This window comes from Oncorhynchus kisutch, linkage group LG12 (genome assembly GCF_002021735.2).
Source record: "Oncorhynchus kisutch isolate 150728-3 linkage group LG12, Okis_V2, whole genome shotgun sequence".
Classification (NCBI taxonomy): Eukaryota; Metazoa; Chordata; class Actinopteri; order Salmoniformes; family Salmonidae; genus Oncorhynchus; species Oncorhynchus kisutch.
The window spans coordinates 27,416,096-27,434,674 of NC_034185.2; the positions used below are offsets into that span (position 1 = coordinate 27,416,096).

The 18,579-nt window shown below is 41.8% G+C and overlaps 2 protein-coding genes and 1 long non-coding RNA gene across 6 annotated transcripts; 2 read left to right on the plus strand and 1 right to left on the minus strand.

The window, feature by feature from the left end:
• Positions 1-1,502: 1,502 nt before the first annotated feature.
• Positions 1,503-11,807, plus strand: knl1 (kinetochore scaffold 1). Its single transcript, XM_020496641.2, has 25 exons — positions 1,503-1,610; positions 1,958-1,989; positions 2,239-2,275; positions 2,378-2,437; positions 2,518-2,600; positions 2,699-2,751; positions 3,043-3,099; positions 3,218-3,270; positions 3,516-7,157; positions 7,256-7,364; positions 7,506-7,573; positions 7,663-7,761; positions 7,912-8,027; positions 8,184-8,274; positions 8,391-8,507; positions 9,099-9,186; positions 9,376-9,441; positions 9,544-9,583; positions 9,743-9,847; positions 9,944-10,044; positions 10,200-10,262; positions 10,362-10,471; positions 10,599-10,720; positions 10,895-11,020; positions 11,145-11,807. The coding sequence occupies exons 2-25, from the start codon at positions 1,958-1,960 to the stop codon at positions 11,239-11,241; spliced, it is 5,535 nt and encodes a 1,844-aa protein (XP_020352230.1). The 5' UTR covers positions 1,503-1,610; the 3' UTR covers positions 11,242-11,807.
• On the minus strand, positions 10,169-14,393 carry LOC116376513 (uncharacterized). The gene is made up of 2 exons (XR_004211922.1): positions 14,266-14,393; positions 10,169-10,705 (listed from the first exon to the last, which is right to left on the minus strand). It is a non-coding gene; the product is annotated as an uncharacterized LOC116376513 (long non-coding RNA).
• On the plus strand, positions 13,388-18,294 carry LOC109900810 (DNA repair protein RAD51 homolog A). 4 transcript variants are annotated; one of them, XM_031837301.1, is made up of 10 exons: positions 13,388-13,473; positions 15,237-15,350; positions 15,457-15,594; positions 15,717-15,834; positions 15,965-16,056; positions 16,211-16,305; positions 16,508-16,621; positions 16,838-16,967; positions 17,157-17,278; positions 17,418-18,294. In XM_031837301.1, the coding sequence occupies exons 2-10, from the start codon at positions 15,264-15,266 to the stop codon at positions 17,539-17,541; spliced, it is 1,020 nt and encodes a 339-aa protein (XP_031693161.1). In that variant the 5' UTR covers positions 13,388-13,473; positions 15,237-15,263; the 3' UTR covers positions 17,542-18,294. The 4 variants fall into 4 exon arrangements, with proteins under 4 accessions (XP_031693161.1, XP_020352231.1, XP_020352232.1 ...); XM_020496642.2 differs by lacking the exon at positions 13,388-13,473 and adding an exon at positions 14,467-14,636; XM_020496643.2 differs by lacking the exon at positions 13,388-13,473 and adding an exon at positions 14,639-14,809.
• Positions 18,295-18,579: the final 285 nt, after the last annotated feature.

Here is an 18,579-nt window from a genome sequence, read left to right on the forward strand (position 1 = left end):
TCTCAGATAAAAAGTATCCCCCTTTAAAAATCTAATTGTATTCGACACATATAAGGTGCAGAAAAATGAGTATGTGCTAGCCGTGCAGTTCATTAATCAATATCAATATTAACGATACAAGAGTCAAGTCAAAAATAACAAGTAATAGAAGAGGTAGTAGGAGTAGTAATTGTGGACTGTATTTACACGGTATTTACAAATATAGAGTGGGTGGTGGCTTGATCATGGAGTAGAGTAAATTACATATAATATAACAGCACTGTTGACTGTGTGTGAGAGAGTTCTGAGTGCGTGCTTGTGTGTGTGAGTTTATGGGTTTGTGTGCGTGTGTTTTTGTGTAAATGTGTGTGTAGGGGTTGGATGTGTGGGTAGTTAGTGCAAATAATCTCTGAGGTGCAGGTCTGTGCAGGGAGACAGCCAGAGTTAGCTGTATAGCATTCTGGTGGCCTGGTGGTAGAAGCTGTCTCGGAGCCTGGTGGTCCGAGACCCAATGCTCTGATACAGCTTGCCAAAAGGTAGTAGAGTGAACGGGTGACTGGAGGGGCAGGGAGCTCGCCCCCAGGGATGTATTGGGCCGCCCGAACCATCACTCTGTAGAGCCTTCCAGTTGAGGCTGGTGCGGTTGCCATACCAAGCGGTGAGGCAGCCAGTCAAGATGCTTTCGATAGTGCAGCTGTAGAACGTTTTGAGGATCTGAGGGCCCATGCCAAATCTTTTCAGCTGCCTGAGGGGGAAGAGCCATTGTCGTGCCTTCTTCACCACTGTGTTGTTGTGTTTTGACCATGATAGATTCTTAGTGATGTGGACACAGAGGAACTTGAAGCTCTTGAACCGCTCCACTACAGCCCCATCAATGTGAATGTGAGGGTGCTTGGCCTTCCGTTCCCTGTAGTCCACGATCAGCTCCTTTGTCTTATTGACGTTGAGGAAGAGGTTGTTGTTCTGGCACCACACTGCCAGGTCTCTGTTCTCCTCCCTATAGACTGTCTCATCATTGTTGTACCAGGCAGTGATGCAGCCGGTCAAGATGCTCTCGACTGTGCAGCTGTAGAACTTATTGAGGATCCGAGGTCCCATGCCGAATTTCTTCAGCGGTGTTGAGAATTAGCATGGCATAGGTGTAGTTGCCGACCCTCACCACCTGGATTCTGCCTGTCAGTTGTTCAGATTTGATCCCTTCCAAGTAGATTTTTTGGATGAAACAAATGAACAGAATACCCATTATTATCAACATTTTTATTGTTGCCTTTGTGTTTCTTTTACACATAAACTGGGAACAGTATCAATGGAATAACGGAATAAAAAACAGGTCCTGGCCCTGCCGATATGAGTTGTTTTGGAGTAAGTAGGGCTAAAATAACAAGTGGAGTCCAGGGTGTTTACACGTTTATACTTATTTCTAGCGTTCGATGTAAAAGTGGCGGAATATTTATTGACGTCCAGGGGTGGCAGTATAACGTTTATTTTCCACACAACCCAGATAGCGTAAATAAGAAGGTTATCTGACTGCGCATGCTCAAGAGAGGGCGGTTAAATTCAAAACCAACAACAGCTTTGACGCTTAATAGCTGGCATCTTAAAATTGTTCTTGAACAACTAGTAGCTACACGGTACAGTAGTTTTGTGGCAAATTAACAACGTATTATCTTTGCAATGTTTTAACATTAATGTGTTCAAGTAGACTAGATGGCTAAGTTAACTAGCTAACATTAGCGCTTGACTTGTGACACATCTAACGTTAACGCTTCTTGCTAACGTTAGCTAGCTAACCAGCTAGTTCGCTAGCTAAGTATTTTAATAATTGTCATTCAGTGTATTAGCAAACGTGGCTAGTTAAGTAGATTTGTGTATTTTTCTTTCACACATCGAGCACTCAGTTATCAATGTGAACGACGATTGCTAGCTAGCCAGTTAACGTGTTTATGTCAATGTATTTATTTCATAACTGTCGGCGAAGATGGAGCCGCCTGATGCTGCATCAAGGACGGAGTGAGTGATATGTTTGTTGATAGCCCAATTGTAGTTCCCTATCCCTGGCCATGACCTCAATCTCCGAAGGGGTCTCAGGGGGGTGGGATATGCAAAATTATATTCTAATTCACACGTTTAATAATACACACTTTACATGTGTGAAATAGGACAAATGTAATTATTGTTACGTGTCTCGTGTATTTCAAGTATAGCGTTAATATTACTAGGTACGTTAACTGCTTGGGTTTGTTTTCTAAATTGCAACAGTGATCATGTTGGATCCTCCAAACGGCGTATTTCTTCGGTTAGTACAACAGTTGCTCATACAACTATTTAGTTTGAGAATGTTTTGTCAACCATTTTAACAGCACGTCTCTGAATTAATATTGTATCCACATCTAATTAGATCCTGAAAGTTCCACGGACATCTATCAAATTCACTGGCCCAGAGCTAGAGGAGAGTCGGGTAAAGACTAAATAGATAGCAGTTGGGGAAATTTGTGAATGTCTCTGTCATTTTACTCAATGCATTATTGTCTTCACAAGGTGGAGGTGGTCAAGCCAGTAGAGAAGAGGATCTCCAGAAGAGTCAGTTTTGCCACTTCCAATGATGTTCTACTGTTTTCAAAGTAAAACGTTTTCGCTGTGCAACATTTGGAATTTAAACTACAATGCCACGAAAATAAGAAACTCTTATAAAACAATGTTATTACCTTTTCGTTATCAGAGATGTGAAGAATGGCTCCCCTGTCCGGAGTCCTCTAAAAAACCTCACAACTAGTAAGTAAGCCTACTGTATGCTTGAGACATTTCTTGTTTTCTTCTCAATGTAGAGCAGCATATGATGCTTCACAATACTGTGTATTTAAGTGAGGAGGCTCATGCAAATGTTTGTTTCACATTGGCTGAATTGTTTTACGTGACTGGTTTTGCAATTGCTAAACAGTGAAAATGTGACTATTAACTCGGGCAGTTGGGTTTGTTTTACTTTCAATTTATCCAACCTTTCAAAAAAATGCCATGTTTTTTCATGTAACGTATTTACAACTGAAATGCAATTTGATTTAACAGCGGCAGAAAACATAAGCATTCATACGGGTTCCATTGATGGTTCTCAACCAATCACAGGTAGGCCTAAAATCTAGTTATTAAGTAGATTTTTTGCATTCTCAGTAGGTACTGTATAAATCACTCAGTGACCACCAAGATGCCTTTAACTGTTATGCACCTTCATTTGTAAATGTAGGCATGGAAACCTTGTTGAATGCTCCCCTCCATGTTTCACAACAAAGAAATAAGGTAAGCTATCACTGAGAAATTAGACTATCAATTGCCGTAGCTACATTCTTCCCATGTTTATATAGGTACATAGAAATTCATAACAATAAAATATAATACGAATAATATTTTAACTATTGCCAAAAACCAAGGTACATTGACAATTCTTTCATTGACCATGCCAGTACGCTTCTTACCTGTGTTAATTGTTGTTGCTGTGTACTTAGCTATTCATGAGACACTAAAGTCATTGTTTCTCCTCATAGGAAAATGTAATGTTCAACCAGGATGATTATGGGGAGAAAACAATGATGTTCACAGGAGAGGACACAGCATTTATGGATATGACTCACAGTCACACAATACTCATCGCCAATGATTCAGAATCATCAGTTGTTCTGCCAAATGAAATCAATGTGACTACACCTACCTGTGGAAACATGGATTTTACTTTTTCAATGGAGAAAGGTAAAACTGGGTGTTTTCAGGACTCAACAGAGAATTATGCCCCCTTTAAAAACCCTTCCTCCTTAGCCAGAGGTATAGATCCAGAGTTTGAACATTTCCTTGCCAGTATAACGAAGTCAAGTGGCCCCATGTGTAATCCAATAGCTCCCAAATCCTCAACTACTGTGGCATTCCACAGAGCTGCATCCCCTCCAGAAAAAATGAACAACAGACGTTTCCTTGCTGCGCTCAATGCCCGCAGGTCAGGAGTTGATAAAGAGAATCAGCTCCCAGCTCTGTCAGCAACGGGGGGAGACTGTACAGTGGGCTCAATTATCCCTCAAAGGCAAGGGCCTCAGTTCATGAATACATCTACGATGCAAACTGAACAAGATCATATGGATCTGACAAAAAGCCATACCACTTTGATAGATGGCAAAGGAGTTTTTCAGTGTGTGCAAACTGTAAGCTCTGAAGAGCAACGGCTTAGGGGAACTACTTTCAGCCAGGTAACTGTCCCTACTGATCCAGATGAAATGGAGTTGACCAGGAGCCAAACTGTTGCCATTGACTCCAAAGCCATTTGGATGTTTGGGTCAAATCCCTCTCAGAAAATTGAAAGGAAAAGTGTGGTCTTCACATCAGATCCCAATAAATCCCAGATCTTCTCAGGTGATGACCATGGCATGGAAATAACTTCAGCTCTCAATGTACCTCTCCAGGAGAATGTGTGTGCTCCGACCAAGAAAGGTGAATCATCACCCTGGATGTTTCCCCCAGAAAACAGAATCCCCTCCGTTCAGCAAAATCAACAGACCTCTTATCCATACTCAGATGACATGGAGATGACAAGATGTCAAACAGTTGCCATTGATTCCAAAAGTGTAGCCCTAACGGAAATTCCCTTACTAGGGAATACAAGGAAAAGTTTGTCTTTTATGCCAGCCTCTCACAGAGGTGTGTTTTTTTCAGAAGATGGCAATGGTATGGATCTGACTGAGGCCCTCACTGGAAATATTGTGTCAAACAGCCATATAGCAATTAATAAGCCACTACAGAGCTTGTTCCCCACAACCGAGATGTCCTTTCACTCTGATCTGAGTACTAACATGGAGATGACTTCAGGACAGAGAAGTAATAAAGTATTGGAGCCTGCATCCTCTGATCCTGATGACATGGAAATCACAAAAAGCCTAACTGCTGTAATTGATTCCAAATATTGTGTGATGGAAAAGCCTTCTCTTAGCAAACCGAAGACCAAGTTTGACCTGGGTCTATCCTATGTGCCACCATCTATGGAATATGGCAATTTCTCAGACGATGCTAACAGTGTGAAGAGGGCGCTGGATCAGGTTAAAGGTTTTTCTGTAGCCATATCGGATCCTGATGACATGGAAATAACTAGAAGTCAAACTGTTGCCATCGACACCAAAAGCCTCAATGTGGTCAATCGCATGCAAAACACAAGGAAAAGTTTATCCTTCATGTCAGCTTCCAACAGACCCAGTCATATGTCAGAGGATGACTGTGGTATGGACATGACCAAATCTCTCACTGTGTCTATAGATCACAGAAATGGTCTGAAAGTGACAGATGAGACCACTGGCAGATTGTTCCCCATATCAAAACACCAAAAGGAAACATTTGAGAAGAGCCTGATTAGAGCAGAGCTTAGTACAGATGACATGGAAATCACAAGGAGCCAAACTGGGGTTATTGACACCAGAGGTTTTGGTGTAACTCCTTCACTCCAAGGTGGTAGAGGAAGATTTGTCAGCTTTTTGGATTCAAATAAAACTCTTATTGGGGAGGACAACAATTGTATGGAGATGACTCAAGCTCTCACTGCACAGATATTAACAAATGTGTCACATTCTGCCCATGGGGGTGAGACCTTAGCTAGGATGTCCACAATCTCAAAGACAAATTTCACTGGAGCAAAGGGCAATCATTTCGTGGAAGTGGGTCACAAACCTGATCAACGTTGGGCATCAGATTCAGATGACATGGATATGACGAGAAGTCAGACCGCTGTAATTGAGTCTGAAAACATCAAGATGGGGAATCGTGACCCTTTCATGGGAAGGCAACATTTATCCAGTGTGAGTAAGACCCTGCAGATGGTTCCTCTGGCAGAGCAGAGTGCACATGGTGAGATTACGTTTCAGTTAGGTGTTGAAAGCCTCTGCAGTAAAAAGGCACCTACATCTTCTGACTCTGATGAAATGGAACTGACAAGGAGCCAGACTGTTGCAATTGAATCCAAAGTTATTAACATGATGTTTTCCCCTGAAACAAATCCACCATTAGGGAATGTGTCAATTAGTCAGGCAAATTATATGGAAGTGAAACGAGTAGCAGAAGCGACACGTTGCAGAAATAATCCTGTAGCTGTACCCTCTAACCTGGAGGAGAAGAAAATGGCCAGAGATGAAACTGAAATGTTTTCTGAGGATCATGAAATGGAGATGACCAAGGCTGTCACAACGCAAATTGAACAACATGCACCTACCAATGTGAAGGGCCCTTCATCCACCACAAATGCAATTTCCTTGTGTCTACTGGAGGGTCACCCTAGAGAAATCCCCACTAACCTTACAGAACACTTTGACCTAAAGGGATTGGCAGACCGAAATGATCCTGATCTGAAAGATGAAGACTGCTCCTTTATTCCTAACAATCCAGAAAGCTCTCCCATTGCCTCTTCAGTCTCAACAGAAGATAATATACCTTTGAAGAAGGCAAAGACCAGGCGAATGAGTTTGGCAGATCTGCAGTTGAAACTTAATCATATGAGCCGCATGATAAATGAATCCACTGAAGTGATGGGTAGCTGCACTGCACCTTTATCTCACCTGATGAGGACCTCTGACCAACACAATGTAGAGACAGAATCCTTCTCAACTGTAGACTATGGGTCTAAAACCATGGGATTAATGACTGAGAGACCAACAAGTGTCAACTTGGAAGACCATATTATTCACAATGACAAACCTAATATGACTGCTCCTTTAAACTTGAAAAGTAAATGCCTTGCATCACGACTGTCATTTGGTGGTTTCCTGCCCAAACTCCCACAAATAGCCAAACCCTCTGAATCAAACCAGTCCAATAACGTGATAGATTTTGGGAAACTTCTGAAGAAGAATAGCTTGGGTGGCACTCATGAACTGAGGAGCAACACCTCGATGGAGAACATTGATGATGAAGTGCTTCCAGACATTAGCAGCGAAGAGGACTTATCAGAAACTATGGACACCAAGTCACCTCAGAGGGTCGACGACAAAATAAATATTTTCTTAGGCAAGGTGGTCAAGGATGTTGTGGAGCATGAGGTCTTTAAAGAGCCGGTCCTAACTGTTACCCAATGTCAGAAGAGGCCCCTACCAGAAGAGGGCCATGATGACTCCATGGATGAGGTAAAGAGGAATAAGCCATCAACAGAAAACATCAGAGAAATGGTAAATATTGTTTTTCATTTAATCAGTTAACATTTATTTTGTTAAATGTATTCAATACGAGTTAATACTTGTAATTTTTTCACATTTTATCTTGACAGATCCCCCACACACAGGTAGTTCAGTGGGACAGTAACTGTACAGGAGCTGCAGCTGATGGCTCCAGCAGCAACTCCAACCTCCGATGTGAGGGCACATTTGAGTCGTCAAGTGAGTTTTGAGGCGCTTTTACTGCTCATTTTGACTGTCTCATTCAAACATTCATCATTGCCTTGTCTTGTCTGTCTTGATCCCTTTTAAAGTGCATCGTCTTGGTTAGGTAGGCAATACTAACTTGATGCCATTTTGCAGCTTACAGACAAAGCCAATTCGAGTCCCTGCTTGACAACACCGGGGACTACACATCTGATGTACGGAAGGTATGTCAACAACTCCCTTTTATATTGACTATTCCTGTTACCACTTCCGATATACTGTGTTTTCATTGCTCTTCCACATTTAATTTCAGAAACTCCAAGATGGCAGCATTACAGTGGCTGAGTTCCTGAAACTCTTCAGCATCGACTTTGTCATCCATAAACCTCGACAAAGTATTCTGCCTGCGAGAGTAAATCTTAAACCTTTGTCTTTAGAATTGAATTTTGACACACACAAAAAAAATACTAGTAACTTTTGAGGAATTATTACAAGGAATAATACTTACTGACTGACGCTCACAATAAACATAGGTGCTAAATACAGATTTTCATCTCCTTAGATTGTGTCGGATCTCGATCGCAAAACAGAGGACTTGTTAATCGAGAAACATATCAACCGTCCCAAACAGAGGGTGTATGAGACAGACTGCCAGATACTCACAGAAATGGTGGAGGGGTATGTTTAATCATGCATGTCATTGTGACGCTTTACATAGCATTTTATTTACCGTAAGATGAAGTTCAAAAAAAAAATAACTGCTCAAATCTGTAAACTGCTTAGTAAATAACAAGCCATGTATGTTCATCCCTTTGGTGTACTTTCTGATTTCAGGTTGAAAGCACGTCTGAGAGACCAAGACAGTCTTCTGCAAAGTGTTAATGGAACACTTTGGGAGGCGGTGAAGGGCTTTTCAGATGAAGAGGTATTTAACTTTGTCTTTAATTTTCATTGGTTATTTATTAATTTCCCTCTTGCTATTACTAGTCAGTTTGATCCATTTGGGCCACCCCTCTTGATGTTGTGGATTATTTTCCCCAGTTGCTGCTTGTTGGTTCAAAGTTGAAAGAGAGGAGGACATTCTTCAGAAAGAGAAGCAAAGTGCGATCTCATGAAATGAAAGCAGTTTTGTACTCTGACCTTGTGCGCACAACTCGGGTAAGACCCCTGATGAGAACAAAAATCCCTTCGCTTTGTTGCTCGTAACCTTTGAAAAATACTTATGCTTTCCACATTTGTGTGTAAAACTCGGCTAATAAACTGTTTCATTGGCCTCCCGGGTGGCGCAGTGGTTAAGGGCGCTGCACTGCAGAGTCAGTTGTGCCACCAGAGACTCTGGGTTCGCGCCCAGGCTCTGTCGCGATCCGGGAGGTCCGTGGGTGACGAAAAATTGGCCTAGCATCGTCCGGGTTAGGGAGGGCATGGACGGTAGGGATATCCTTGTCTCAACGCGCACCAGCGACTCCTGTGGCGGGCCGGGCGCAGTGCACGCAAACCAAGGTCGCCAGGTGCACGGTGTTTCCTCCGACACATTGGTGCGGCTGGCTTCTGGGTTGGATGCGCACTGTGTTAAGAAGCCTGGTTGGGTTGTGTATCAGAGGATGCATGACTTTCGACCTTCGTCTCCCGAGCCCGTACGGGAGTTGTAGCGATGAGACAAGATAGTAACTACTAACAATTGGATTCCACAAAATTGGGGGTAAACAAAAAAAAGAACTCTTTCATTGATGTCCCATTACATCTTCACAGGAGGCACAACATAACTTGAGAGGAAATATTGAGAAGACCGATCAGTGTCTGAAAGACCTTGATGAATGTCTACATGACTTGGAAGATGGTATATTGGATTTGAGTTAATCTCCTTTTGAGCCTTTCATATTCTCTACTGTAATTCAATTTGAACCAAGGGACATTGCATTGCACAGTGCATGCTTGTCACCTGTTAAGATAATTGAGGTATTAGTGGTGGTAATTGATTTTGAATTTGAGGTTTTGTCATGCTTATTCTTTCTTCTGTCTGCCACAGAACTTGCAGCTGTGGAGGGCACAGGGGTAGAGGACTGTGAGCCAACCTTGAAAGCAAGGCAGCAAGGTAACGTATGATGCCACAATCTTTTTTTAAATGAAATGTTTCATTATTAATCAATGGTGTGCTTGGTATTTGACATGTTAATGTTGAATTACGTTCTATCAGGGTTGGAGAAGGTCAACAAAGCAATTGCTAAAAGTGAAAGGTAAGTCTACATGGCTTGAATCATAATTTAGTGCAAATAAATGTTAATTTTCTTTGTCGTCGCCAGAGCTATGGTCTCTATTGAAACTTTAATTTGTATTACTTTACTACCTTCCGCTGGATGTGCCGAGAAATGGAAACCATTTGTTTTTCTCCACAGGCAAATGTGTGAATTGAAACTACAGAAGAAAAACTCTGTGGACAAAGTGGACAGACTCCAAAAGGAAACTCTGGAACTTGAGAAACATATTGCCATGCTGGATAGGTCCGTGTCTCATTTTCCGGACATTTTTCATCCCTACTTATACACCTACTATTCCATTCAACTTTGAATGACACTTTTGGCCTCTTTTGGTTTCAGAGTGAATGAATGGAAGTTTGTGCAGAAAGATGACATGAAGACAGTCTACAGCTTTCTCTACGAGTCCTTGCTGTTGGAGGTGCAGTTTGAGAAACCTAACGGTATGATGTAGTGCTATATATTCCTTCATGGTATAACTTTCCTTGCACCAAAAGTGCTAGTATGTTTATAGTAGTTTTGCTCTGCAGTTTATTTTCCAAAGGGTTGCTTTAAGACAAATGTCAATGTTTTTCTAATGCTTTGCTCTTTTATTTAGGAGAGGTCTGTGAACAGACTGAGCGTAACATCATGGACATCACATTTCAACACCAAATGGATGGTGGGAGAAATTAAGCTCGGACACTAATGTAGAATATTTTCTTGGTTCTCGCCACACACAGGACTATTGCCTTGCAAACTCACCTTTTCTTTCTTACAGATGAAAAGTCACAGTGCTACTCTCGGCTTGTACACAATCTGCTATGCCAGTACATAGGCAGTGAAACCACTTGGTTCAAGAAGTACCCCACCAGTCGATACATTCCCATGGTAAGTGTGAGGCTTGGTTAAAAGGGATGATCCACATGACGTGAAGTCCAGAAAAGGGGTTTGTATTGCATTGCATGTCCACAGAGGTTCCGTTTTGGCTGTATAATATCTGATTCTCGCTCTCCAGCTGCTGCATGATGTGGGTCTGGTGGTAAGCCGCTGTCGCCTCCTGGGAGAAGAGATCCACCTGATGAAGAAGTGGGGCGCTCTGAGGCTGGACATCCTGGACATCAGCTGTGTGGACACACAGTAAGATCACACACCATAGAAATACAACTCCTAGACTAGACAAATCCCCCATCAGACCACCAGAGAATGTTGACTTAAATGGGACTGTCCTTTCTAGGGAATTTTATAGATGTAGTTCCATTCAAGAGCTTTCTGAATGCAAAACTCATTATTGTTTTGTCCTCTTTATTTCAGAGTTCGAATCCTATTCTCCAGTCTCAAGTCATTTAGCAAGTTTGAGATGACAGTAGCCGTCACCTCCGCCTACCCCTTCGGTCTCTTTCATGTGCAAAACTTCCAAAATCACATTGGAAATGCAACGTAAGACTTCATATGTCTTCTCACACACGTTTTGTTTCTAGTTTTGCTGGTACATTGTTGCAACATTGCACCTTTAACAACTAACACTATAATACTTGTTTATGTTTGTTTTAAATATATACAGAAAAGACCAGGTGGAAGACATTGTGTCATCAGTCACACCAGCCAAGAACTACTTGACCAAGATTGTCAAGAGGATCCATGAAAGTCTGCTGTGCTGAGACAAGTTCCAGTCAATGGGTGTTCTATGTAGTGCAGGGCTGCCCAACCCTCTTCCTGGGGATCTACTGTCCTGTAGGTTTTCAGTCAACCCTAATTTAACACACCTGATTCTACTAAGTAGCTGCTCAACAAGACCTTGACTAGCTGAATCAGATGTGCTAAATTAGGGTTGGACTGAACCTACAGGACAGTAGATCTCCAGGATGAGGGTTGGGCAGCCCTGATGTAGTGATTGAAAATGTGTATGTTTCAATTCCATTAATAAATGTTCAATGCCATGTTTTTTTGTTTTTGTTTTACATGTTTTCTACCATAAGTTTTGATAAATTGTATAATTTGTTCATAAGGGATCAATAGTAATAGTTGGCCATTTCAAACATCTTTGATGTATTTCCTCTAGCAAAACTATGGCAAGAATTACAATAACTGAAAAAAGCTTGAGTAGTACAATAACATTTTAGTCTTTGTTAATTGTCTGAATCATTATTAAAATGTAACTGCAACTTTTACCCATGTTTTCTCTATGATAACAATCACTGGTTTAACATAAAATTGTTAATCTGGCTCTTCAGTTCTCTCTCTGAACAAATGGGGGTTTCAGATCATATCTGGCCGTCATACAAATATATACAGTACCAGTCAAAAGTTTGGACATCTACTCTTTCATGGGTTTTTATTTTTACTATTTTCTACATTGTCGAATAATATTGAAGACATCAAAACTATGAAATAACACATGGAATCAAGTAGTAACCAAAACAAAGTGTTAAACAAATCAAAATATATTTCAGATTATTTAAAGTAGCCACCCTTTGACAGCTTTGCACACTGGCATTCAATCAGCTTCACTTGGAATGCTTTCCCAATAGTCTTGAAGGACTTCCCACATATGCTGAGCACTTGTTGGCTGCTTTTCCTTCACTCTGCGGTCCAACTCATCCCAAACGATCTCAATTGGGTTGAGGTCGGGTGGTTGTGGAGGCCAGGTCATCTGATGCAGCACTCATCACTCTCCTGTGGCTACTTTGAAGTCTAAAATGTTACATGATTCCATGTGTTATTTCATAGTTTTGATGTCTTTTTTTTATTGTACATTGTAGAAAATAGTTTAAAGAAAAACCCTTGAATGAATAGGTGTATCCAAACTTTTGACTGGTACTATTTATCATTTCATAGTATGGAAAGTCAACAGGATTTTTACATTGGGCCGATTTGATTATGCTGATCCGTGCGGCACCGGGCATAGACCCGTTAAGTAATTGGCCAAAAGCAGGGAGGGAGGCACGCCTTTCTCAAATCAAACCGTAATCTGCGCTGCTCAGTCATTTTGTCAACAAGGCAGGATGGTGCATCATCTAGAAACATGCATATCCTTTCCATAAAATAAATCTTAGAATGTTCTAACTAGTTTTCATTGGGAAGGCAGATATAGCATTTTTATCAAAGAGCAATCTCTTTTGCATGAGAAAACAGAATCCTAGTAATTACTACACATTGCTTTATTACCTCACTTGTTTTTGAGCCGATTTTGGTGTGGGCTTTGAAAGGGGCACGTCTCGAATGCAATCAACTTTCAGCCAATAGAAAACACGCCTACACTGGCGTGCCTGAGTGGGATTAATCGAACCCACTCAGTGAAATGACTGGAATGCTCTTATGGCTGCATCTCAATAGTCTACAGTGGCCTCATCTCATTGTCTCCTCTGATTTGTAATGTGTCGTAATGTTGTAAAAAAATATATATTTTAAAGTCTGTCCTGTTCCCCTGCTCTCTTCCTAAATTTCCCTCACAGTCCCGTTAGTATGGCTGTTTAGCCTACCTTAGTTATCTTAGTTTTAAGGGATCCTGAGTGGCGCAGTGGTCCAAGGCACTGCGTCACTACAGACCTGGGTTCGATCCCAGGATGTATCACAACTGTCCATGAACAGGAGTCCCATAGGGCGGTGTACAATTGGCTCAGCGTCGTCTGGGTTAGTGGAGGGTTCAGCTGGGGTAGGCCGTCATTGTAAATAAGAATTTGTTCTTAACTGACTTCCCCAGTTAAATAAAGGTTAAGTTATATAAAAAAAATCCATAGCTGCCATTCCCAACCAATCAGAGTGCTTGAAAAGGCACATCTGGACACTGCACCCACACGTCAGAGTGTTATTGTTGTCGAAAAGAAGACACATTTGTGAGGACTGTTGTGGACAGTAACAAGAATACATGAATTGGGTGTGTGCATCGTAATGTAAGTTGGAGGGGGGTTTATTGGATTTATTTTTTACATGTGTAATAATGGGTAATTACTAAATGACTTAGTAACTTTGATCAGTTTGCAACCATATGTTCTATTGTACCGTTGTTACTATTATTTCATGTTGGAGTTGCCAATACTGCTTGGCATATTGTTCATAGAATGTAGCCATGTGCCCATTGCCATACGTGTCATTGTTTTATTGGTAAACATAGTTTTCATATGTGCATTATATGTGTGCGAGTGCTTACCATAATAGCCTTAGTTAATTAAAGCGGTTGTTGCGCTTCTCCCAGACGGGTCTTGGAGGTCGCACATGCGCGGAGTAATTTGCGACCCTGTGGCTCTAGGGCAGATCAGATAAGACCTCAGCACAGCAGGCTCTCGCACCAGGCCGGAGAGAGAAGGTGCCATAAGTCTTTATTTTGTCAGTCTCAGTAATAGGTTTCTCTTTCTCTGACAAGAGGTTCATCTTTAGGTTCATGTTTATGCTACTAAGATTATAGCCCTGTTTATAGCTGTTATAATAGCGTAATATTATGGTTATTCATTAATGTTCATATATCCTGTCTATATAGCATAATTATCATAATTATCACGCTTTACTAATACTGTTATGTATCAGTAATTGTAATTGTCGAACCACAATTCATTCGGATTAACACAAATCCTATTCCACCAAGATTCACTCCCAGTCAAGATTCATGTGAACTGACCAAAAGTGTGTGTGTGCTAAGAGGAAAAGGAAAACAACCCTTATAAGAGATGCATCAGCATTGTTCTTACCGCACATCCTGTGGAGGGTCAGAACCCAAATCACAGTCAACATAATTGCACAAGCCAGTGAGGGCATTCAAAGCCGACTGCTCAGATGGGTGACGGCACACCAGCCAAACGTTTTTAGAAATAGCAAAAGCCTTGGTTATATAGTTTAGCTTACTGACCACTACATTTAGCTTGCTTCCATATATAGATTTTTCAGATGCAGATCAAGGGAATGAAACGGGAGTGAGGAAGTACATGTTTTTCATTGGGATGCAACCCGACACTGTCCAATCCCAGCACTCGAGGGAAGGGTTAGCGTAATTACGTAGCCTGATAAACAAGTACGTTGACTAGCGAGCGGGAGATTTTAGTTCAAGCAATAAAAACTAGAGGTAAGTGGACGCTGTTATTATACGTTTGGATAAATCCTATCCCATAACTTGAAGTTAACATGAGCTAGCTACTATTTTGAGTTAAACATTTGGATGTAAGCCGAGTCGCTCACAGACATGCCAGATCATGTAATTCAGTAGCTCAGCTGAACGAATTAGCCTAATAATGCTAGGTAACGCTAACTTTCATGAATATCAGTCACATTCAAAGACTCTACAAGTCTCTAAACAAGAAATACAACACTTACTAGTAGGTGAACTAGCTAGCTAAATCTTATTTCACTTAGTAAGTCAATAATTATTTGATTACTAGATGCATGAACAGGCTGGAAAGGTCAACATCAACAACTTGACCAGCTAACGTTACTGTACAGTAGTTGGTTACAATTTCCGGTTGTGTAACTTCTGTTGATAGTTAGAATTATTTCTTATTCCCGATCGGGGGGGGGGGGAGATCCTGTCGTGATCAAGTGTGTTTCAGTAACTAACACAATGGAAAGTAATATTTGCCTCGCAGTTGTTTTCTCCTCAGTGAAACATACTTGTTTACTAGCTATAGAGTTATAACTCTTGCACCGTCAACGTTCTCCCCTTTGAAAGACATACCTCACCTGTCCATAAATCAAGATGGCTGTGAGAAGTGAGGCTAGAGTGGAGGCAGGTGTAGAGGAGGAGGAGGAGAGCTTTGGACCACAGCTACTGAGCAGACTTGAGGTAGGTGTTGGTGCATTTATTTTTACCTTTATTTAACTAAGCAAGTCAGTTAAGAACAAATTCTTATTTACAATGACGGCCTACATTTGCAATGTTTCCTACACAGCAATGTGGCATCAGTGCCAGTGACATAAAGAAGCTGGAGGATGCAGGCTTCCACACCATTGAGGCAGTGGCCTATGCCCCCAAGAAGGAGCTGCTTAACATCAAGGGGATCAGTGAGGCCAAAGCAGACAAAGTTCTGGTTAGGTCACCTTCATTTTCCAATCTGAGTTTTTATTTTCTGCTCATTTTGGGTTGCCCACAGTTCACATTAGGTCTGATATTATGACTGTGGCTGATCTTCCTCTATGGTATTTTCTCCAGGCTGAAGCTGCCAAACTAGTGCCCATGGGCTTCACCACAGCAACAGAGTTCCACCAACGTCGAGCTGAAATCATCCAGATCTCCACTGGGTCAAAAGAGCTGGACAAGCTGCTACAGGGTGAGGCTGGGATCTATGCCAGTTACCTAGATTTTTAGAACTGTTGTCATGACTCGGGACATGATTTTTGAGTTGCCCAGATGTATTTTTTGTCATCGTGTGCATGAAAAAGGCTTTCTCTCTCTCTCAGGTGGGATAGAGACAGGCTCCATCACAGAAATGTTTGGAGAGTTCCGGACAGGAAAAACACAGCTGTGCCACACCCTTGCAGTCACCTGCCAGGTACTTGTCATGATGCCATTTTTTTCCCCCCATACTAATAAAGGCAGACTTGGCTGTATACTCCTATCTCATACCAATCACATCTGCTCACAGAATATGACGATAGCACTCAGGACATTCAGTTTTTGATCTATTGTGCTTTTCCCCAACTCAGTTGCCCATTGACCAGGGTGGTGGAGAGGGAAAAGCCATGTACATTGATACAGAGGGAACCTTCAGACCAGAGAGGTTACTGGCTGTAGCAGAGCGGTGAGTTCTCTCATGGACAAACACAATAACAATGGAGTAACTACTGGGTTAAATGACACTGACAGAGATTGAAATTTGGAGCCACGCTATTCCTCTACAGGAATAGCGGGAATCAATTTCTGTCCAGAGAGTTACCATTGCAAATGCAGTACTTCCTTCAAAAAGCTGTATCACACCAGAAGGTACTGTTGTCTTTTATTAGGTATGGACTTGTTGGGAGTGACGTTCTGGACAATGTAGCCTACGCTAGGGCCTTTAACACAGACCACCAGACCCAGCTGCTTTACCAAGCCTCAGCCATGATGGCAGAGTCCAGGTCAGGCCCATCTCCCTCCCTCTTCCTGAGGTTTCCGACCATTCAGATGTTTTTCCATTTCTCACATTACTTGCTTTCCTTCCATGTAAATACTGTTGTTTATGACATGAATTAGTGATCTGGAATAAGGGCAGTACCCTCAAAGAAATCCTAGTAAAGTACCCCTACCTCTAGTCTGCAGTGCTATAGGTCTCTAACCATATGGCCCCTTCTCAGGTATGCCCTGCTGATAGTGGACAGTGCCACAGCCCTCTACAGAACCGACTACTCCGGGAGGGGAGAGCTCGCTGCACGGCAAGGCCACCTGGGACGCTTCCTGAGAATGCTGCTAAGGCTAGCAGACGAGGTAAGTCCAGGGCTAGAATTCCAGGGGTTTTGTCTGGTCGCTGCACTCCTTCCCTATTGTGTCGGTCTAATACAATATGTTTATATCAGCAACGTTCTGAACCCTTCTCTGTACATACATTTGATGTTTTTAGCGTTCATGGTATGGTCGTAACGCTAAAAACATTTTTTGACTCTCGCCTTGTCACAGTTTGGCGTTGCAGTGGTGATAACCAATCAGGTGGTGGCCCAGGTAGACGGTGCCGCCATGTTCTCAGCAGACCCTAAAAAACCTATCGGAGGCAACATCATGGCACATGCCTCCACTACGCGGTGAGTGGCTCCATTGACTCTCTTGTACTCCCTCTTGTTAACATTCTAATGGTTACAAACATAGCATGCCAGTCGTTAAGCCACTGGGTTCTAAAAGAATACAGCTAGCTATCAAGCTAAAACCGCTCCTTGTTTTCAGACTGTACTTGAGGAAAGGCCGCGGCGAAACGAGGATCTGCAAAATCTACGACTCGCCCTGCCTCCCTGAGTCTGAAGCCATGTTTGCCATCAACGCAGATGGGGTGGGTGACGCCAAGGACTGAGCTCAGATGGCACCATACCAGGGAGTGAGAGCATGGCTGTATGTCATGTGGCTATGCCCCTCACCCGCTACCATAGACTTGCACAATGGCAGCTCTTGTGTGTTTGTGTGTACACACTTCCCTGAGGTAAGAGCTAAGAAAATGACTAATGGGGAGATGCTGGCCATAACTGTTGTGTTGATATGATTTTGGACCGTCCCATTACTGAGGGAAGAATGCATTCCTACAGTACAAGAGGGTACTGTGCTTAGAGAATGTTGCCTATTGCCCTAAGGAGCACAGTGATTTGCCCATGCTTAGGCTTACACTGAATACTCAGTTTGTATTATACAGTATATGGGCCTATAGCGGCTTTGAGAATTAGAGGGAGCTCAACTTCACAGAAATGTGACATTTTTCACCAACCCAATGGACTTGTAAAATAATATTTATATCTAACTCCACTGGTAGACGTGGACATATTTAGATGTATGTTTGTGGTATTGTTTTGTTTGATTTAGTTTTTCGGGGTGTCTGATTTTCTACCAGTGTTTTTCATTTAAACCATCTTTGGATTTGACATTCAACTACATCAATAGATCAATTCTCTTTATTTGTCAAACATCTGCTCTTAATAGAATAAACATCAGTACATGCCCCCTTACTAACAAGGTTTGACACCCTTAACGACTACATTTTCTCTATTTGTTTGTACGTTCTAGAACCATAGTTTCTGTATAAGACACATTGTATTAAAATGGTTTTATCATTAGATCTCCTGACTACATATAATTATTTTAACTCCGGTTACATGATTCCACCAATTGACATGACATCCATTTGAAAGGACTGTGTATTAGAATGTTAAAGTAATATTTCTGTATCACAAAAAGACATCTCAGCGGTATTGACACCAATTGTGCTGTCATGGGACTGCAATATAATAGCTTAAACCATATAGAACCATGTCACAGTGACTGATATGAAGTGGCTTCTGAAATTGACACCTGTAATAAAGAGGAGCAAAAATAAACCATTCAAATACTGAGCTATATTGTA